A 22,867-nucleotide genomic window follows, 5' to 3' on the forward strand; every position below is an offset into this window, starting at 1 on the left:
TTAGCCTTTTGGACAAGAAAAGGATTATCTGTGCACTTGAAGTTATGGGTTCCATACATTTGTTCAGCATTTCTGCAGCAAGTTCCTATAATTCACCAGTGGGGTGGGGGAAGCTACTTAAACTTGATGATCTCTTTATTTTATCCTTCCTTTATCTCCCAATTGTTCTTCCAAGTTTTCCTTTCTTACAGCTCTAATACTGTCAATGTCCACATTGTTTTGCAAAGTGCTGGTTAGAAGCAGCTGTGTTTAACAGTTGTCTCTTTAAGACTTGTTGACTAGGTGAGGAACAGAAAGCAGTAAAAGAGATTCAGAAGGCTTAGCTGATCTACCTGGTGCACAAGAGCAGCCTGGCAGCATCTTTTCCTATACCCCTTTCCCAAGACAAATCTGTTTTGGAGATCCACTGTTTCATATGCATACTGCAGATTGTAAAGCAAAAGCTTTGTATTATCCCAGCTGAACTCTGTTTATGTGAATATCCTTAGAAGTTGCTTGGGAGAAATACTAAAAATTAAACTCCAGCAAAATTTGTAAAAAGCCTCTTATTTTAGGGATGGGTCTAGGTGTGTCAGCCTACCCATCCTGTCTCCTGGCTTAATCCTGAGGAGAGAATAGCTTCAATTTAGAAGCAGTGAAACTCAGGATTAAGTTGCAGGATGCTGTGTAGGCAAGGTTTCTGTGCCTGCTAAAACTGACAAACTATTGGCTGTGTTGGGAACATGAATGAGCTTAGATGGGAGCTGGGGGAGAACTGGCAGAGCTGTACTGCTTGGTGCTTGTTCCCAACTTTGACTAGATGCAAGTATCCAGACCTAAACCGTCTCAATGTACCTGTTCAGAACCTCTTGTCACCAGAAACTGGTGGTGCTGTCCGGTTACAAAGGCAGAGTTCCTCCAACATAAATGTACTGAATGAGCTCTATATAAAGAGAGTCTGCTCTGAAGTTTGGTTTTCAGAAATAGCTACATCAAAAGGTTAAAACTCAGCAACAATTACTTTAAATTTTGGATTTTGCCATTGTACAGAGCAGTTGAGCCATGGCTGTTTCCACATATACTTGTAATGTATGCTAGAAGTGCTTAAGTGATGAATGTCTTCTTTTCCTGTCCTCATTCAGCCATTCAAATTGCATATTAAATTTGTAAGTGTTCCCTTCTCCCCCACTTGCATGCATGCTCATGCATGCACACGTGTTCACGCATGCACAGGTGCACTGCACGCTCATGTACTGTCTTGTAGTGTGTGTACTTCTAGAACTATTCCTTACACTCTCCATTCCAATTTGGCATTATTTGGAGCAGGATAGAATAAAATCTGCTCTTCAGCAGTTGCTTGGTTGTTAGGGCAAGGGAAAGTAGAATAAATCTTCAGCATTTCAGGTTTTCAACTGCATACAGAATTCACCAACTCCTTCTTAAATGGAGGTTAAGAGCTGCTGGAGTATTAAGTCATTGAACTATCAGTGAGGCTGTTCTTTGACAGCTGACAGAGCAGAGGAACGAGGTTTATCTAGCCAGCCTTTTATTCTTTCTAAATCCTCTGGTTGAGTGTCTGTCAGGGTGAAGCACCTAGCTGGAGTGGTGCCGTCAGAGCCAAAACTGTCTTAGTGGCCCTTCTCCTGCCTGCAAATAAACCTGAAGTGATTTTCTGAGAAAGCAAATTTTTTGCAGCTTTTTCCTTGTGTTCCTGTCTAAAGAAGAGTCTCTGCTTTCATAGTGTTTGCTGCTCTGAAAATATTAATTGGTATTGAATGCCTTCTTTTGGGGGGGGGGGGGAAGGGAAGGGGAGATGGAGTGATAAGAAAATAGCAAACCATGAGGCCCTGAAGAAGAACAGTGTTTTTTGAACAAGACAGGAAGAGTAGTGTAGCTGTAGGATCTATGGGGGCTTAAAAGTGGGGTTTGGGCACCATTAATAATCTATGCCTTGATTGCATAGATTTTTATTTTGCCTTTCTTACACTGAAAATGTGTAGAAATTAGCTCTATTTTAACTGGTAATACATACTACAGACTTCTGTAAGCAGTAATTCCATGTTTTTAACACTGCAGATACTCAGCATCTCTTGCTGGATGCAAGGACACTGCATGCAGAACGCTTAATGGTGAGAAATCTTTTCTGCAAGCAGTCAACTTGCTTGATACACTTGTTTTTATTCTTTGCATCTGAAGTCTAAGTGTGTGCACACACAATTTGCACAGCAGTTCTATTAAGATGCTTTATTATCTTGGCTCATTGGTGAGCTAAGCCTAAGTTTTAGCCTTGGATTGCAGTCCCTGTCCCAATTATAGCTTCAGTTAATTGTTTCTAGGAGGGCAAAATGCCAAGTAAGACATAAAGCAAGAAATACAGAGCCCTGAACACAATGTAAAAGCCATGTGATGAGTGCTGGACAAACAGTTGGAAATCTAGTCTTTTTTTTTCTGAATTATAGTAGACAGAAGGCAGAAAAATATTTTAACACTAGTAAATAAATATGTATTTCCTTTGTGGTGTGAGGTTGTGGCTGTAATCTTTTTCTTTTGCTATCTCAGTAGTCTGAGAGAAAATAGTCATGTGGCTGCCTTATCACTTTTAGGTTTTGGACAGCCAGCTATTTCAGATTTAAATACAACAGCCCGTTCTTAACCCATGAATTTCAGGCACTCCTCTTCAAGCTTGAGGTATTCCAGTCTCACAGCTGCATAAGATGTACTTCTCTTTAGACTGTGAAGCTCTTCTGATTTTTGACTCTTCACCTACTTAGTATTTATTATGCTGCATCTTGAAATGTACTGTGCCCCACTCTTGGTGCTGGTTGTGGCCAGTGCCAATGGTGATACCCATGCCCCCTTGTTTTGGTGTCTGGGTGGGCAAGGTGGGGTTTTTTTGGGTTGTTTTTTAGCATTCTTAAACTGTATTGTAGAGACATAATGGGATGGTTAAGTGTGGAAAAGAGGCACTTCAGGGTGGGAAATGGCCTCTTAACCTAGAGAAGAACTGGGGAAATTTGATGTCTTTGGTTAATCCAAGCTAGAGAATAAGTCCCCTGTTGCTGCAGGTTGCCCTCAGGCATTTGAATAGGTGCAGAAGGTGACTGCCTGAGCTGAAACTGAACCCACATGGTGGGTTCTCCGGGCCAGGCCTAAAGAAGGGGATGATTTTGCTCAACAAGATCTTAGTCCTGATTTTTCTAAAATGGTATGACTAAACATACAAAATAGAAACTCTTATTCAGAAATGTGGGCCTTGGGGTACTTATGTCAGACTGGTGCAAGTCTGAGAGCTGAAGTCAAAGTTCACAGTCCCCAGGTCTTGTAGGAAAAATTCATATTCTGGCATTTGGCTTCTAGCTCAGGTACTTCTGCAGAAATTATGTTAGAAGTTAGAAATATCTCTTAACAAGCTCTGACACTTCTCCTCTTCTACTTGTAGCTTCTAACCTCTTTTTTTTCTGGGTTTCCTCTCCTGCAGAGCCAGACTATGAGGTGTTTCTGAATGCCTCTAAAACACCCAAGTTTTCAGATGACCCCACAGAGCTCAACTGCAGGATCACAAATGCACAGGACACTGAAGCAAACATCCGCTTCACAGTTTCCTGGTACTACAGACAGAGCCTGCGCAGTGATGATGTGGTGACAGCGGAAGTCCTGGCCACCATGGATGCAGACTGGACTCTGCAGCTTGGGGACAGGAGCAGAGAGCGAACTCAGAATGGGGAAATTATATTCTCTAAAATGGCTGTTGACACCTTCAGTTTCCGAATCCAGTGGACTTCAGAAAGCGACAGAGGGGATTATTTTTGTGTCATCTCTGCGTGGAGCAGACACCGAAACAACAGCTGGGTAAAGAGTAAAGATGTGACTTCTGCATCTGTCAGCATTTTCTGGGCAACACAAGGTAGGAATCTTGCACCTGTTTGCTGAAAGCTTGCTAATGGGCTTTGGAAATGGGTTTTGTGTTATAAAGAGGATAAAAAGTACTGCGTAATGTAAAAGCCTCTTATCTGTGGAGGGAAGTAACTACTTAACAGCACTCACTAGTTTTATGCAACAGTTTGGAGTGGAAGTGCAAAGCAGAGGTATGTCAGTCAACCTGTGCTGAGACTTCCAGGAGCCAGGCTGTCATTGTGGCAGGGGTGGCATCACTATGCTGGGGTCATTGTACCCTTTCATCACTTGGAGTGTTTCGATCTCTATAGGATGCATCTTTCTGCTAGCAACATGGTTGTCTTGAGGTGCAGAGAGGAAAGTCACTCACTTTCAGTCTTCTCTAACTGAAGTGTTTTTTTAATCTTTCCTATAAGCCCATGTTTAGAACACACTTCCAAGGAAGTTCATGAGCACAGTAGTACCAGATAGACCATCAAAAAATAAGTGGGTGACAGAGCAAAGTAATTCAGTTATTTGCATGGATTGTGGCCTTTTTTCAGGCTGAAGCGAGCTAGCTCAGGCATCCACAGGCAGAGAACTTTATTTCAGAGACAAGTGTTTTGAGATCAGTTTACGGATAATTGCTAATCAGCAAACTGGAGAGCTTCAGCTGTGTTTCTGCTTTAGTGGAAAGAGAAACTTTGAGCTGCTTGCTCAGTACCCCCTTCATCCACAGAATGGTCCACAAAGGTCTTTTTCAACCTAGTTGATTCTGTGATTCTATGTTGGTTTTTTTTTTCCCTCTGAAGCTGACTTCTCCAGCGGCAATGAGATCTCTCATTAATGCTGAATGCTGGTCACCATTCAGTTGTTGTGGCATAACACAGAGCGTGTGTGTGCATGCGTGTGTAATGGATCATTGCCTTTGGAACAGCTAGGAAGACCAGCTGGAGTTGAAAAGTCTCAGCCTGTGTTGACATTTCTGAGGGAAAGCAAACCATGACAGGTGTGAACATTCCCTTGTTTCTGGTTTTATTCCAAAAAAGCTGCTGATTCTGCAACACAAATGTAAATGTTATAGTCTCCATGCTGAAAAATACGTTTTGTTGGCAAAACTCTGAGTTGAGAGATTTATGATCTGAAAGTGAGCTCTCCTACAAGCACTTTCTCTTCCTGAAAAGGCATGTTATATATGTAGAAGGTGGGGAGGAAAATTATATGAGGGTTTGATTTCCCCTGCTGCTTTTCCACTCCTCATGTGCATCCTCCCTCTCCACCCCCAGCTTTCAGCAGTTGCCTTTCTCTACATGTGCTGTCCCTTTCCATATTCTATTAATGTGAGCTCCAGACTTGGCTGTGAGCCCAGTGCTGTAGCCAGCAACTATGAAGGAGTTAATCTGCTGCTGCCTTTGCTCTCTGACTGTTGTTTTGACAAGCATCTCTGATGATTTGAGTCCCAAAAGCGAGCAGCCAGGTTCCCATGAGTTTGTCGAAGGAGACAACAGAAACTTGCCTCTTCCTTAGATAGCTTGTGCCTACATAGAGGCTTTTCTTCCCAACAATTTTATTACTTGCATTCTCTGTGTTAACTTTAGAGCAGTGCTCCAAGGACTTCAGAGAAATCTCACTTTGAAAAAGGCTGGTTTTGATAAAAGAGCAATGGTTTTATGTTGTTGGTGGGTCAGTCAGCAGAGAGGGCATTTGGGATAAGGATGCCTTTGCTTGAAATGTAAACTCCATGTGAAGATGTCAGTCCTTTTTGTGTATTGTATAAGAAGTTGTATATTTGCCAGTTTTGAACTTGAGAGTTTTTTGTCATCTTTTTCTATTTTGTTCCATTGGGACCAATAATGCTCACATCTCTCTGCTCACTCAACTTTAAAAATGCAACCAATTGCTATCATAGATCACCATTGATTTTGACATGGTCTGCCTGATTTGTTTCTTCTGTTTCACTTCTTTCTTTTACCCTCTTCCCTGCCAAGGTGGCAAAGAAAGCATCTTTATATCATCTCAAAAATGAAAAGCATCAGTTATGTTGTTTTCTTAGAGTACAAATTCCAATCAGTAAAAAGGGGTAAAGGAAGGGAGGAAGACTTTTTTGACTTGCTCTGTAAATGAATTTCAACCCAGAAAAGAGTTCAGTAGTTTAAAAATAATTTTACTTACTCAGTGTGAGCACTGCCTACATTTAAAATACGGTTGCTGTTTGCAGTGGAATGCAGAACTGGTGCTTTTTTCCTAAACCAGTGTTTTCAACTTTAGTTCTGCATGGAATTCTTTGCAAAAGAGAACATTATCTTCTAATTGAAATTCTAAATCCCAAAGGATTATTTGGGGTTTAGTTAATACTTCTGTCTTTAATTTACAAAGTAATTGTATTTAACATAATGTTGTGCTAAATACTTGCCTAGGCCTTCCCATCACATTTAATTGGGAGCAAGGGCATCTTAATTGTTCAGAAAGCCCTGTGAATAGAAAACAGGTGATATGCCTACACCCATTTGACTTAACCATTGCTGCTGTCTAACACACTGCACAGTACAGACAGGAAGTTCTTCCTGAGTAAAAAAATTCCCATACCCATGTCATCAAGCTGCCAGGTATATGTGCCAATTTGGGTGCAGGAACAAGAAAGTTCATTAGTAAGTGTACAAGCCCCAGTCAGGGGTGGCTGGGCTCCTTATGCCCATTGTCTGCATGAAGGTGAAGTGTTCATGTGCTTTGCTTGGCAGAGGAGCAGGCCAGTGAGGGTGGTCTAGTTGTGTGTGTGTGTGTGTGTGTGTGTGTGTGTGGCTGTTGGGAGCACCATTGCGTTGTATATACATGTGTCATCCGGCTGTGGTGCAGGCCTTGGTGTGCCTGCTGTATTTTCAGAGCTCTTAGTATCAGAGCTGCTGTGGCTACAATTATACCTCAGGATATTGTATAGCCATCTTCTCCTACAAAAGCAAAGCTGTTATTACCTTAATGGCTGTTACACTCTCTGTACTTGCAATCTTGTTAGTGCACTGGGGGATGAAGAAGCCTTTATGAATATTGAGATGGTGGTACCAGAGGCGGTTGACAAGACGTTAGGATCTGAGATTACTGTTAGCAATGGTTATCATGCTACTTTCCTGACTGGAGTCAGTGGAGTGCAGGGAACACGTTGCTGTTTCCTAAAGCTTCCTTGCCCTCATAGCTGTTAGGCTTCTCTAGCAATTTGAGTGGGTTAGATTAGGTGAAAAGTCTTTTTGGTCAGTCACTACCCAGGAAGTATTCTTGAAGCTGAGCATGCACTTTGTGGTAGAGAACAACAGGAGAATTATAGTATTTCTTAACTACTTGAACTGGCCACTGATGGAAGGCAGAGGCATGCATTGCCAGGCTCCAGAGTACAGTTTGTTACTCACATTTTATCTGAATCATTTGGCTAGGATTTCTTCTGCTGCTAGTCCTCTGTTTTGGAGTAGCGCCCAAACTTTATAAGTTTTGGGTATGGTTTACTTAGGATCTCTTACCTTACCACTTTCCAACATAAACTCTGCAGATTGCAGCCTTCTGTATATGACCAACTAGGGTGTGTCTGATCGTGCTTTACATTCATGGAGTCTTAGGAGAAAGAGATGAGACTCTGCTTGGGATTACAGGCGTGTGTGCAGAGGGGCAAGTGTGCAGAGCAGCGATCAAGACAGATACTGCTTTCTTGGCAATTCTTAGAGTAGAAATGAGATCTTAAGCTGTAGTTCTTGGAGGAAAATGTTCTTTGATCTCTTTGGCCCCTCTTATGTTATAAGATCTGATGGATAGTTTCTGTTAACATAAGAAATATGAAGAAACTTTTCTTTCTAACTTAGCTTTCCTTGCAGATTACTGTTATTTCTAAACTAAGTGCCAAATCTTTGGTCTCTTTCTTGTAACATGCAGAAACAACTACTTGCTTTTCTAGGTAGGGGTGATGGAATGCTAATTTCATCTGCTGCTTCTGGAGAACAATTTTGGCAAGTTGTCTCTTCTGAGCTACATCTGTACTGCTATGATCATGTGGAAGTGTTTGCCTTAAGCTCATGTATGATAGGCCAAATGCAGGATCTCTTTTTGGTGTCTAGGACCCAGTGCTCTGACATGAAAATTGACAGCACAAAGAATGATTGTATCAGGAGGAATTTTTGCTCAGAGCCTCCTCATAAGGCCCAAAAAGCAGCAATATGCAGCAGGAAAGTACAGCTAGCTGTTTGTTCTTCTGCTTTTGGAGCAAAGTACTACTATATTCATAAAATATGTGGCAGGCTGATCTGTGCTAGCTCCTAAATGCTGCAACCTTATGAAGAAGGTGATAGCAGAATCTCATGGACACAGAATGAGGAAAAAATGGATTTGAAGTCTAGAATAATAGGCATGATGAGCTCTCTCACAAGGGAGTGGAGAATGACTCTATGTGTGCAACTTCAATTGTGATTGTACCCTGAGTGCTTAAATGTGTCATTCTTGTATTCCTACTTAGTGGGTAGAAGTGTGTTGGTGCTTTGGTGTGGAGTATCAAGTAATTCTGTGCTCAGCTAGACCACTAGAAGCAGCTCAGCCTTCATCACTCCTGGTGTTTCTTAATATAGCTTTATACGGTGATCTGCTTTATACAGTACTGATTTAAAGTTGTCATACCCGGTTTCTCACCTTGTGGGCTGTGTTTACTCATTGTGAAAACTGCTGCTTGAAGGCAAAACACTGCAAAATGTAATCTTGACAAGTTATCTTTGTTGCTCTTGTGGGGAGGGCATAAATATTACTGCATTTACTTCAGTTTTGGGGGACGTGTTGCAATCTCACCATTGTTTATTTCCCTTTTCCTGAAAAGTTCCACCTTGCATGAAAGTGATCTGTGTAGTTTTTTGTTTAACATGTCTACACTTTTTTTTTTTATAAAGAGAAGGGAAAATATGATGCACCAAAGTAAGTCCAGAAAGTCCGACTGGCTGTAGTTTTGCAACACTGCTACTTTGGGAAGTGACTGCAAGCTATATATTGTGCCTCAGTCCTCCCTCCCTTGGGAAGAACCTGGGTGTGCAGGATGCCTCTTCATCACAGTGCCAGGAAGCAAACACCTCCCTTTCATTTATCTGGTTCTGATTTCAGTCTGTCCTCATATTCTCCCTGTGAGCTTGTATTTTTTGTGTTTTGAGGCTATGCTCCTAGACGTATAATTTTCTCTAACCCTGTAATTAAGGGATTCTTGGGGTTGAGGAGCTAGCAGACTGGAGAATGCTGAAGAAAGGGAAGGAAATTAAATAGTGTTACTAGCATTTTTTATGCCAAATGGGTGTTGGGAAGTATCAAGGCTTCTGGTAGGATTGTACTCGGGTGAATACATGAGAAGCAAGAAAAAAGAACATGGAGATAGAGGTGGAGGTTTATTGAACCTTTCTCTAAATGCAGAGGTGTGTGTATATGGAGATGCTGGGGATGGAGATTTCTTCTGTTACCACCAACTTCTTTATCATGCAGTTTCAACTAATCTTGGGAGTTCAGCCGAGTTATGTCTGTATTGCTGTTAGGTTTTCAAGGGAAATAAAAGAAACTACACTAAGTGTTGGCATTCAGTTAGTGGCAGCTTTTCTCACTGGTTGTGAATACTCTAGCAGTGTCCTCATCCAATGTAAAGCTAGAACTCTAAATCTTATATGACTAATACCTTTACTTTTGAATAAAAAAACCTTGGAGGTCCTGTCATGCTGTGACCTGTGTATTGCATTAGTTGTTCAGTATTTGGTGTTTGTTTGTTTGAAATCGTGCATCTTGACCCAAAATGGTGTGTACTGGTGTGCGCATGAGGTTGAGTAGCATTCTGGGATGTCCATATGTGTTAAGATAAATGTGCTGGGACTTGTCTGTGCTTCTTTGTAATCTTCTGAATCAAAAGTTGCTGCAGAAATTTCTGCACATATTTATTGTATTAACCCCTCTTTTGCGACTTATTTCCTTCCCTCTTCAGATTACACACTCACAGTGGAGGCGGTGAAATTGAAGCCATTCTTTGTAGCAGGCCACACCTTTGAGATGACATGCAAAGTGTCTTCAAAAAACATCAAGACACCACGCTATTCAGTCCTCATTACAGCTGAGAAGCCACTAGCAGATCAGTCGAATCCCAACGGAACTACTCGCATCATTTCCTTGAACCAGGATTCAGTAGTGCGACTGGAAGACTGGACAGACCAGACTCGTGTGGATGGCGTGGTGCTGGAGAAGGTCCAGGAGAATGAGTTCCGCTACAGGATGTATCAGACCCAGATTTCTGATGCTGGGCTCTATCGCTGTGTGGTGACTGCCTGGTCTCCAGGTGGTGGTGGCATGTGGCATGAAGCGGTGAATGGCTTATCCAACCCTATCCAGATAGACTTCCAGATGTCAGGTTGGTATAGAATCTGGCAGTGGTGTGTCTGAGCCAGAAAGTCTGTCTGTGGGAAATACCTGCTCTTTGGAACATGGAAGAGGTCTCCAAATAGTATGATGGCTGAGAGCTATGCCTGTCTCTTTTGGTGGTACTTGTGTTCTTTGTGCTATTGCTTGTTTACAGAAAGATGTTTACTGACTTCACTGTAATCATAACACCTGGGTTTTTCTTTACTAATGCAGTATTTATGGTCCTTCAGGTTCAGAGCTGGTTCTTGGTATGGAATAACTGCTGCCACATTTGCCAGCTTTATCACTAGATTGTTGTTAGGTAGTGGCTGCTTTGGAAGAACACTAATATAAGCTGGATTTCTGCTCCAAAACAAACTTGATCAGGATACCAGTAGATTACCTAAGCACACCTTCCTGTTGATGTAACTGCAGAAAATGGGCAGGTCAAGACAACTGTAACACTTCAGTAACATCTCAGCAAGTTTATCCTGACACTGGAAGCCCTTAGAGGCCCCTTGTGGCTGGATTACAGAACTCCACAAATTGGGATGAATGTCAGTACCCAGAGCTGAAACCCTAAGCCTTCAGCTATAGCAAAGCCTACCTGTTGAGATTTTTCTAGACAAGTGTGCCAGTCCTGGTATATTTTTGCAGGGAGGGAGAGATAGATGACATTGGTTTAGATCATTGGAGATGCATGTTTACACTGACTTCTTATCGTGCGGGAGGGAGTGCCTTGGGAGTTGTTTTTATAATGGTGGTGCACTTACAAGTGGAGGGGTCATCTAAGCTGTGACCTCTTGAGCACTTTTGAAGAGCTCTCAGCGTAGCCCAAAGGTGCATTCGATGTTGGAGCTCTCTCGTTAGCTGCTTTATCTCAAGCCTTCTGCACTCACCCATTGCTATTCATAAACACAGCTTGGAAGAAGTTCTCTTCTCACATCCCTTGTTTTTCATGTGAGAATGATTCTATTCTTATAACAGCACAATAGGGTTTTTAGGAAATGTATCTATGACTAGACAAGAACAGCCTGGCTTACGATTGCATCCATAACTAAGGCAATTATTCTCTATGAGGTGACTTCTGAAAACTGAACTTCCTTATACTAGGTACACCGGGAAAAGGACAAGGGCTGAGTGTAGGGGGACAGCCTTGCAGTGAGGACATCACTGTGTAGTTTTAACCTTATTACTCTTGATACCTGGGTCAGGCACAGTGGGGGTGCAGCGTTTGCAAAGGGGTGATGCAAGAAACCAGGAAGAATGAAATCTGTTCCAATTCCCTCTAAACCCTTATGTGGAAGCTTTCCTGCACAGAAGTGGTGTGTCTCCCAACATTGCTTGTGTGATGTCACTTTGAACTCCCATCCAAAAAGTCTGATGGGATGTTATTAATATCCATGGTTCAGAGAGAAACCTAGGAGCTATGCAAGGGAGGGAATTGTGCATGGTTTAGTCTTGACTTCTTTTTGCTATCACACTCCGAGCCTCTTCACCCAGATCTGGAGTGTGGATTGAAGAAAGGGAGGCAGTCCATAGAACTGCCCTGGGAATGTGTGAATTCCAGTAGCAGGGCTGAAGAAGGGGGAAGGGATGGTCCTGAAACCCTTGCAGCCTTTCATTCTTTACAAAAGAATGAAGGGAGAAATGAGATCCCAAGCACAATTTACTGGAGAGCTATTTCCCAAAATAATCTTGGCATGTGTTAAAATCTGTCTTGGAATACCTTCCTTTCTTCAGTTCATGGACGAACTTCATGTCCCTCAGTTATTGCTCAGATATCCCTGCTGGGCATTCATCTCTAAGCATGGTGAGGTCACATGCTGAGCACAGAACAGAATAACTGGAATTATTATTTGGAAAATTGTTTGGAATCAGGTATATGAGACAGATGATGTTTTGTGGGTGTGTTACTTTGGTTTTGTTTGTTTGCTGAGGTGCGTTGTCTCTGATGCAAAATGAGACTGAGTCAGGGAGCTGGAGTTAAATGGCAAAGTTGTGGAGCAGCTATAAAAGCACAGCTCAGATATCACACCTTCATCTTGCATCCTGTGGTGCAGGCAGCTGTCAGACTTGTGCTTCAGGAAAATAAGTTGGTGCCAGATTTTTCCAAATGGGAATGGTGAAAGGCAGAACTGCTGAGGTAGGTAGTGTTTTCTGGGGAGAATGAGAGGGTGCCCAAAATTGGAGGGAAAATGCTAACAGGAAAAGGTCAGAAAAAGCAATGGCATGCAGCTCTCCATGCAACTGTAAAAGCTGGGGAGCACTGCTCTGCTAAATCCTGAGTTAAAGGGAGGGTGATGAGTAACTTAAGAGTGTGTTTATTCTTAATAGGGAAACTATTAAGTCAATTGCACTGACTTCTGGGGTTCTCCAAGTGTAACAGAAAGACATTTTAACTATGGCTGCTGGAGAGGATGTAACAAGGCAGTATAATTTCAAAACCCAGAAGGTATTCCAGTCTCTTCCATACTCTGAAGGCCTGGACTTAGACAGCATTTTCATCTTGTGCCATGGGAGATGAAGTGGGGAGGTGATAGGTGTAGAAGCAACATTTTAAAAAGAAGAAAGCTCTTAAAGGATTTTATATAAAGCTTTTAGTGGTAGGAGGAATTTCTTTCTCAGTTGTTTTTATTGATTCCCATTTGATACGGGGTGGGGAAACTTGTTAGTGTTGGAAATCTTTCCCTCCAGTTTGACTTCCTTCCAGATCTCAGAGTGATGTGTCAAGGAGGGTTTTTCAGTGTGCACACACATTGTGCAATGTGATCTATTTGAATGGCAGGAGGCCTGTAAGCTTTTTATATATGAGCTGGGGACTGCACACATGAAACTTCAGTGTTTCCTGCCACAATAGGCTTGAAATGTAGCAGTGCTCTGAAATACTTTTCCATGAACATCTGTGGAAAATGTCTTGCTCAGATTCTTTCCATTCAAGGCAGAGCTTGCTGGCTGCAAGAAGGGACCTCCTCTCTTCTTTCTCCACTTGCTGTTGCAGAGGGACATATTTATTCCATTTGGTTAATGATCTCAAATGTTAATGTAAAGGCATTTGTCAAGTAGCTGAGAGCTTGCTTGAGATCAGAGTGCTTATCTCATGCAGGTCTGTGCACAGGTACCTGCATCAGGTGGCTCCAGCTGCCTGCAGCTGTTTGGTTTCTGTTTGTTTTGGGAGTGGTTTGTGTGATTTTTGCTTGTTTGTTTGGTTTTTATTTTTCTGGCATCAAAAATCTTTCTTTGGGATTTTTCCTTTTAATTTTCTATCCCCTTTATGCTGAACCCAGCAACCCAGATTAGTGTTTAGAGTGGCTTCACCCACTATATGCTCACAGGGATTTCCACAGAAGTTACTTACTTTCCTTTGAGGATAGCAGAGAGAAGGAAGCTTTTAATCTGGTATTGAGAAGTATGTTGTAAGAGAGAACAATTTGGATCTTGACTGTGCTCTGAACTGGCTTTGCCCTGTGCCATTCAGCAGAGGGTAGAAAGCTCTGGAGAGGCAAAAATAAAACAAAGCTTTAAGGGAAGTGTCTTGATGAAGTCTTCAACTCTGGATTACATCTGCATATGAGCTCATTGCACAGCAAGTTCGCTTTGGATGAAGCTGAGATAAACTGAGAGCTGCTGGAAATATGAGCTGAGTTGTGGCATTAAACTTGCAATTGAAATGAAATTATGCCCTGCAATGACCCCATGACATACGCAGTTTCAGGAAAGAAGAATAGAAAGATTCCTAAAGGAAAGAAACCTTAATCATGAAAACTTATAAAGAGCAATACAGCACAAACTCTGACAAGAAAGGGTGGTATTTTCCTGCCACTGTTGAGAAGCAGCAACATGCTTTGTTATCCTATGTGCATTAATTTGTAGCTGGAAAGGAAACCACAGAGTAAACTACTGCAGGGTTCTTCCAGTAACAGCTATTATGAGGCTTGGGGTAAAATTTGTTGGGGATCAGCTCCATGAAGAAGCAGGGAGAGGGTAGAGGGCTGGAATAGTGAGGGTAAAGGAGCTCATTATCTGGAGGAAAGCAGGTCATGGGATTCTCAGTTCAAGATTGAATGATTTGATGCCAGGGCAGATATGAGTAATATTTTGGAAGACAGAACTTGTGGGTTGCATCAGGTTTTTTACCCATTGTGGTCAGCAGTGTTGGCTGACTCTAAGTAGGGAAGTTGCATGCAGGGACTGCACTCTCCTGGCTGGGTAATGGACTGGGTGCAGGCATCTTGAATGGAGCAGCCTGTTCTAGGTCTCTGTCAGTCAGGTTACTTTACCTTTCTATGTTCTACTTTACTTGTCTGGAAAATAAAGGCAGCTCATGTCTGTAAGGAGAAAATACCTTATTTTCTTGCAGAAAAGAGCTTGCTAAAATGATACAGGAAAGGCCAAAATGTCACTTGGGACCTAAGTAATGGGATCTCTACTGTTGTTTCTCTTTAAGCACACCTAGGTTTGTATTAGTAAACTTCTAACTTCAGTTTCTTTGCTTTGTTTGAAATATACAGTGTTTTTCAAGCTTTCAGAAGTCAAAAAATGCTCTGAAAACTTTTTACTACTATCTTGACTGCAGATGTTTTTTAATATAGAATTGTTAATACTTTAATAAAGAATAAAACTTGTTTTACAAGCTGTAGCTAAGCTTACTTATTGGTTTAGTTTAAGTCAAAGGTCTCAGCAGAAGATTTCAATCTAGGGAAAGTGTCGTGATTTAAGCCCAGCTGGTAACTCAGAAACACACAACTGCTGGCTCACTTGCCCTCTTTTGTCCTCTCCAGGGGAGGAGAAGCAAAAGAATGTAAATCCCATGGGTTTGAGATAAGAACAGTTCAGTAACTATAATACAAACCCCATCAGTTTGTGAAAGAAACCACAGCACTCTACTGGCTACCAAGAAGGAGAAAAATGACTACAACAGCTGAACTCAGGACAGGAAGGTTGATGCTTAGCTCTTACAATTCAGAATGCTGGTTTGTTTTGTAAACCTGTGCCCTTTAGTTTCTGAATTAACTGAGGGCTTGTCTTCAAACCTGAAGTTATTAAAACCCAGTTATTTCTCAACTTTTAAAGTCCTGAGCAGCTTTCCTACGCTTAACTTAGCTTTGTTCTTGATGAGCTTTACAGTCATGCTTGATCTGTCATCCTGGCAATTGAAACTAAACTCTGGTTTGTTTATTCTCCTGAGTGACTACTATGTGCCAATAACAGTATTTCAAACTGTTAAATACAAGTGGTGAGGTGAGCAAAGGCACATCATCCATTAGCTCTAAAGTTCTTTTTTTTCCTCAGTATTAATGTAGCACGAACTCAGAACTCATTGAGGGAGAGTTCATGTTACATTCCCAAACCTTCTTTGTGTGCTGTGAGTGCTTGAGTGTGGTGATGCTGAGACCAGTGTCTGCTGGGAGCTGCCTGCATCTGTAAGCTTAGGGTTGAGGTTTTTCTGGTTTTGTTTTTGTGTTGGAGGGTAAAAACTTAAGCACTTGTGCTTTGTGTGCTAAGTGCTGCATGGTAGATCTAGATCCAGATCTTGAATACTGTGGTGTAATGAGGGGTGGGAAAAAACTCCAGAGAGGATCCACACATTGCAGAAGGCTTTTGTGGCACATTGTGACCTCTCGGGAGGTCTTGATGAGCCTTGAAAATGTATCTGGAAGCATCCTGTGTTTGCTCTCATGTTTTTTTTTTGCTCAGCTGCTTTTCTTGAGCCTGCAGTAAAGCAGATGCCCAGTTAGATAAAGTAATGGTTTTGCTAGTAATCCACTAACAAATACTGGTTTGCTCCTGCTTTTGCTAGAGATGGGCATACAGCTGATTCCTGCTTCTCTCATCTTGTTGCCAGACAGCTTTAGCTGAAGCCAGAGTAAATTGTTTAATCAGACAAGTTATAATCGGGTTAAAAGCACCGGTCAGTTATGCGTTTTTAAAATAAAAGCAAACAAATGCAGAAACCTTCTACAGAGAAGGGTGGCATGCAGATGACTTTCAGGGAGATATCATAGCTGTGTTATTGTTTAAAAATAGTTTTCCCTCTTCAGCTGGAGAGGGGAAAAGCACAACACTTGACATATTTCTCAACACTGTTGAAATTCAGTTTTTCTAACACAGGGCAGTGATTTCTCCCTGTAGGTACAGATGGTAATTTGCAGGAGATGTACCCTAATAGGGAAATAACTGTGGCTTACCAAAGGGAAGTACATTTGTGAAATGACTGAACAGGTGCTGCCTAGCAGCCTTTTTACAGTCCAGGAAGCTTTGACTCTTCATGTGGGAGGCAGAGTAGAGATGCATTTGGTGACCCAGAACTGAAGAGTATGTGGGGAGTGCTGCATTACCATGATACATGGCTTTTCCTGGCTGAGTGACCAAACAAGCTTAGCTTTTACCCTTGTGACGTTCTTTGTCCAGGGATGCTCAGACTCCCTTCTCCATTAGTGGTTTGTTGGCATGCCAGTGTTGAAACCAGTGTCTCTTTGATGCAGTAGATGCCTGGATTTTTAAACTAGAAATAAAGCCTGAGAAGTCCTGTCTATATGTCTGTCCCTGTTTACCCTGCCAGCGCAGGAGTGAGGCACCCCGTCCTTAGCTTAATGAAGTTGGGATCATGCAGTTCATTTCAGCATCTAGCTAGAACACAGCCTGTTTCCATGTCCCATATTCCTGACATTATGTCACCTCACTTGCTTCCGGGACTTAGGATAGACCCTGAGCTATAGACAGTACTAGGATTATTATGGTGCTGTTTTGCCATTGGTCAGTGCAGCAGAGGATATGTGCTGTGAATGCAGGGATGTTCCTGGCAGAGTCTGATAGTCTCTTTCTGTTGCTGTGACACTTCACACACAGCTTGAGGATTTTGTGGTTACAGTTGGCTGGAGTGTCTTGGTCCATGCTGCCTTTAGACTTCTAGGACCTTGAATTTCTTTCTGCACAACTCTGAAGAAGATGATGGAAATATATGGGAAAATAAATGTATATATGTAAATATATATATACAAATAATAAATGAGCTGCAACAGGAATATGTTTGGATGTGTGTGTGTGAATGTCGGGAAACAAATTGTGAATTCACATAGGAAAAGTTTGGATAGAGGCTGAGGAAGCAATCAGATTAATCTCTCCATTTCCCCAGAAAAGGATCCCATCGTGCTGAGCTGCAGCCTGCTTGTGAAATCACTACCTGAAGAGCTGAACTTCAAAGCATTCTGTGTCTCTTTATTTCTTTAAATATGTTCTAGCATAAGCCCGTAGGAATCTCATCTGGTGGTCCACATGTAACCTCTGCTGCATCTCTATCACCCTTTTATCCTTGCTTGGTGGGGTAATTTGCAATCTTAATTTATGATAGAGAGGACTTCTAATGTCAAGATGGTACAAAACTCCAGGATTGTATATTTGCATACTTCCCTTGTACACAAAGTACAACTGCTTCTGGGACAGAGGAAAGATCTGTCAGAAATCTATGCTATAACAAAGAGCAGCACAATTTCCCTGTGGAAGTTGTGGGGGGAATTTTGGAAGCCACAGGAGTAATTATTGCACTGTAATTGGAATTCATTTCTTAGTGTGCTATGTAATCTGTTCTGACCAAGACAAGCCAGGCCCTTGTAGTCTAGAACAGTTTCACCAGAAATGACAGCTCTAGCTTCACAGAACATCCAAGTTTCTTTCCAGAACCTCAGTCTTGAAGTGATGTGATAAGTACATTCAGTGTGGTGAGTTATCACCATAGCTTTCCACAGAAACCTGTTGGGAGGGCAAGGGTCAAGTGGGTTGTCTTAGATAATTTCCTTAAATGTTCTCCATCAAAAGCCTTTCTTGACACTGATCTTCAGTGGATTTGAAATTTACAGTTCCTGTACTAAAATAGTAACATATAAGAGTGGAAGAGAGCAAATATTCCAGCAGCTTTTCTGTCCTTTTTAATGCTGCTTGTTCCAGAGGTAGCTGAGACAGGTAATGATAGCAGCTAATGGATTCTAGAAAAGGTAAATCTGGCTCCCAAGTTCCTTCTTGAGTCCATGGCCCCTTCCTTCAAAGCCACCATTATCATAAGCTTTCCTCCTTCCTATTCGCCTCATTTGCCTTGTTTTGTAGAGAAATCACTAAGGGTATTTTGACATGTGCTTCAGTTTCTGCCCTGTGAAATAGGCAGTACTATCAATGTTGGCATATCTGACCAGTTGTGGTTTTGTTAATTTTGCACCAGAGATGTAGTTGTTGTCAAAATTTGGGGAAGTTTGGGTTTTTAACTTAAGCACCTCAGAAGTCAGTGCCACACATTGTTATGGTGTTTGAGTGTTTCATATCAGCCTAATGGTTTTCATCAATATCATCACCACATTACAGCTGACGGAGTTATTGTATAGTTAGGCTTTGAGACATCCTCTACAGAAAAAGCTATCTGTGGCAGAGCCTGAAGGAAAACCCAAGGAAGTGTTATCAGATGCACTTTTTGTATTGCCTGTGTTTCAGTTCTGTGTTGTTAAAATACTGAACTGTGAATTTTGCTCTAATGTCAATTCCTATCAACAGCCTCAGCCAAAAAAAGATCAATGTTGGATTAACCTGAAGACCTGAACTCCTGTGCTCTTACAGGAGTCATCAGTGGAAGACTGGCTCTTTTTGTGCAAGACAAAAGCCAGATTTGGGCAGCAGCTTCTGTGTTGGGTGACAGGTCTGGCAGTTTGGGTACTTTGTCTTGGTGCAGGAACTAATGGCTAAAAATGGATAACTATTTTGCAAAAGCTTACACAATTGCTTATCCCTGTTTCCGTGTTCTGTCTCTAAAAATGAGCAGAGGCTATTTCAAAAATTGCAAGAAAGATTTTAGACACTGAATAACAACCTGTCATTAATAATCGTGGTTGCTCTTTTCTAGGTCCTGTGTTTAATGTCTCTGTGCATTCTGACAACCCAACAGTTTACCAGGGTGAAGTGGCAGATTTGTGGTGTATCATCACAACAGAAGGAATGGCACTTGACCCAGGTATTTTGGCAAAATTATTTTACTTGGAACTCATTTACCTTCAGCAAGCAGAATAATGCCAGCAATAGCAACCCTACGTCCTTAAGTGAGGCTGGAGAATGGACAATCAGCATTGAAAATCCTGTAGAACTCAATAAATACAGGAGAGCATGTTTGCTTTACACAATCCCATTTAAAGCAACGGTGTTTTGTTTCACTTTCTGGGGGGAGGAGCAGAAAGTGTTCTTGCAGCTAAACCCCTCTGTGCTATCTGTACCAACTGACCTTACTGCTGGCAGTCTCAGCCTACAACCACTAGGGCTGTGAAAACTGTTCCTGTTTCCGTTAATGGGAAAGGAATTGTTAAATCCTCTTGGGAGAAAATGGTCATCTGTAAACAAATCTCAGTCACTTGGCTAGTCAGCTTTATAATTCAGAGTTAACTTAAGGTTTAATATATGTCTAAAAAACACATTAATTGCTGCAGCCTAAGTGTTAAAAATGAATGTTTATCGCTGATGCCTTCAGAGGTGAGCATCTTTTTTTTGTGTGAAAGAAACAAGGTGCATAATTGCTATGAAAAAGATAGCAGACACTTTAAAGGCAAATTTTTTGAAGAGCTGAAAAGTTCAGAGAATTTCTCAAAACCTAGCTGCTTGCCAAGCATAGCCTTGAGCTGCTTTTCATCACAATGCTGTGACAATAACTATGGTTATTATGCCCTAAATTCAGAGAGAGATTAGGGTTTTTTTTTTCAAGTCATTCCCTTTCTCTCTGTATATATGAATATAAAGACCTATTTAAAATCTATAACTATATATACCTAAATAAAAATGTAATGATTCATGTAAAACTTAGAAATATACATGTAAACCATGTGTAGAAAATATTACTTACAATGTAGTAGCTGATGAGATGAAGTACCAAGCTTGGTAAAGAACCATCACTTTGAAATTCCTAGGTGCCTGTTTTGCATTAAATCTGAGTGTAGCGGGGAAGCAATTTGCCAGATTGCAATTCTGTGCAGCCTGTGAAAAAAATTGTAGAAGTCTGTAGATTGTATTGTTGAAATGCTTGCTAGGGAGAAAAAGGCCGAGTAAACTTTGTCAAAAGATTCATAGCCTGGGGTATTGGACACAGTAAGCAGCGTTGTATCCCTGTACCTATACCTCAGTCTGTTCTGTAGCTTCTGCTCGGCAGGAAGCTTCTTCTAAGTTGAGGTGTGCCCAACCTCTTACAGGTACTGTTGGGAGGCAGTACTCAAAATGGCTGGCTTCCTTTGCAAAACGCTAATTGCTGGCAGGGAGCAGCTGCTGCTTCTGCTGGTGCTTCACAGGTAAAATAAGCTTAGGGTTGCCTTGTGAAAGAGACCTTAGCATCCCTGACGCACTTAAAACTTGAGGTTACTTAGTGGGGCTTTTAGTGCTCTGTTGCATTTGGGTTTGTAATGGTTTTTTTGTGTGTTTGATAGCTTGAAATGGGGAAGAAGTACTGACAAGAATAATCAAAAGAATTGAAGTAAAAAGATGTCCTCTTGAAGGAGTTGCTCATCAGCACAATTACCTTTTAACTGGGCAGCTTTGTAAGGGTTTGTGGTTGTCTGTTGAATTGATGGATGATGCCTAGACTTGGAAATGATGCTGTTTCCAACGGCTGTAAGCAGCCAGTGCAGAGTTTTAAATGTCAGCACTGCAATCTGTTCCATAAATGGATAATGTCATCTTGAACATGGCAGATGTCTGCCTCTTTGTGGTTTTGGGGAGTGGTGGGAGTTGATTCTGTTTGTTTTGAGTTGGGTTTTTTTGGGGGGGTGTTTGGGGTTGGATTTTTGTCTGTAATGGAGCAGAGGAGGCATAGGCAACAGATATGCCTGGAATTAGGTGTAGCCATGTGGCAGATTTTGAGGGAACCTTTCAGTCCATGGCTCTGAGCCTCCAGTTGCTGAATGAGCAGGATTTGGGGGCTAACCAGCCATTCTGTTCAAAGAAGCCCTATCTGTACCTTTCCCATGGGTCTGAGAAGCTGACCTGTCTACTGTTCTTGCTGATCCTCTGGATGAGACTGGCAGAAGAGCTGCAGGGAACAGCTGGAATCTGTACAACAGCTGTAGCATGTGCAGACTTCCTTTGTCAGTCTAACTTCTTGTCCTTGAGCTATAAAGGGTACTAGCGCAGTGGGATAATGGAGCAGGTTAGGTGAAGGACTTTAAGGGCTCATATGGTAACAAACAGATGTAGTTCCTCAGTAGTTCCTTATTCCCCTTTATCCCATCTTAGATCTGTCTCTGTGCTGAATCAGTATCACAATTTAATTCACAACTAGAACGGAGAACTGGCTTTTCAAATTAATGTGAAAATAACAGGGGCTGTCTCATTCCAATCAGAAAAATGAGGCACATTGTTAGTGAAAGCCTATACCAGGTATTCACATGAACAGAGCAAGAGTCGCCAGCATCTCCTAGAAAACAGATGACAGGAGCACAGGCATAGTCTTTCCATTTGGGAATATGGTGAGAAAAGAGAGCAAAGCAATTGCATTTGAATATGAGTGGGCAAGATGCCTTTCAAAGGCCATCTGCTCTTCTGGTGCAGGGCTGTGTTTTGGGTCCCTCTTTTGAGCAAGGAAGGATCAGGGAGTTTGATAGGATATCTTGTTTAATGCGCATGGAAAACACTTTGACCACACGTGGTATTCCAGCCAGCTCTGCTCTTGTATACATAAGCACTCAACTTTGCAAGCATGTACGTGGATCAGTATGTACACTTCCTGTTATAAGCTGAGGTGTCAGGTGCTACCTCTTCTCTCTTTTGCATACACAATCAGAAAAATAAAGTATTTCCAAGGAGCTGAGGAGAAGTTAAATCACCTATTTTCATTGTCCGTGCCCTTCTTTATTACAGTTAGATTGATCTATTTGTTTCTTGAAGCGTTACTTATGGGTTGGACTTTTGTCTGGTAGAGGTAATTCACAATACTCTGTGTGTGTATCTACCCTGTGGGAAGCTTTTAAAAGGATGGGAAAGATTTTGGCATGACTGCTGTGTGCTTTAATTTCCTCTGCTTCTTTGAGACCCTGCTGAAATGGAGTGTGCATTACTAAGCTCAGTACATGGCAGCAACCTCTCCATCTAACGAAGCACTTCTTTGGCTTGGCAGCTGTGGTTAGTGTTTTGAATTGATATGAGTATGTGTCTGTCGGGGGAATAGTAGTTCTTCTGTCTTGAAGATATAAAAGCTGCTTCTGATATTTCTGTTGAATACACATTTTCACAAATGATCTCTCTAGACTTCCCTGACTACCCCTTCTTGGGCTATGTGCTTAGGGATTTAAAAGTATTACTTATTGTGCCTGAAAGGAGATGGCTGTTTTTATCTGCTTCAGACATATGCTGTGGGCACTCTAGAGAATTTAACAAAACCAGCTTGTTCACCTCTTGTATGGCTTGAATTGGTTTCCTCAGCTGTCTAGGAACCCCTATTCAACCTCATTTAAATGTAGTAAACAAAAAGGGTCTAAAATTGTGATTCAGTACTGTAACAAGATGCTGAGAGAGCTCCATTCTGAGCAGTGGAAGTGTATGGTTCCTGAAAGCTGGTCTAGAAACAGAATTCCCCATTTTGAGGAGTGATTGGCCAGGGAAGCAGCTAAGACCCAGACAG

At 41.7% G+C, this 22,867-nt stretch overlaps 1 protein-coding gene across 2 annotated transcripts in view; it reads left to right on the plus strand.

Moving 5' to 3' along the window:
• The window catches only part of PTGFRN (prostaglandin F2 receptor inhibitor), a 68,094-nt gene that overhangs the window by 36,911 nt on the left and 8,316 nt on the right, over nucleotides 1-22,867 (plus strand). For both annotated transcript variants that reach the window (XM_005144477.4, XM_031045021.2), the window contains 3 exons: nucleotides 3,458-3,883; nucleotides 9,827-10,246; nucleotides 19,121-19,228. In XM_005144477.4, coding sequence (XP_005144534.4) covers nucleotides 3,458-3,883; nucleotides 9,827-10,246; nucleotides 19,121-19,228 — 954 coding nt within the window. The remainder of the gene's footprint in view (nucleotides 1-3,457; nucleotides 3,884-9,826; nucleotides 10,247-19,120; nucleotides 19,229-22,867) is intronic.

The sequence above is a fragment of the Melopsittacus undulatus genome, chromosome 2 (genome assembly GCF_012275295.1).
Source record: "Melopsittacus undulatus isolate bMelUnd1 chromosome 2, bMelUnd1.mat.Z, whole genome shotgun sequence".
NCBI lineage: Eukaryota > Metazoa > Chordata > Aves > Psittaciformes > Psittaculidae > Melopsittacus > Melopsittacus undulatus.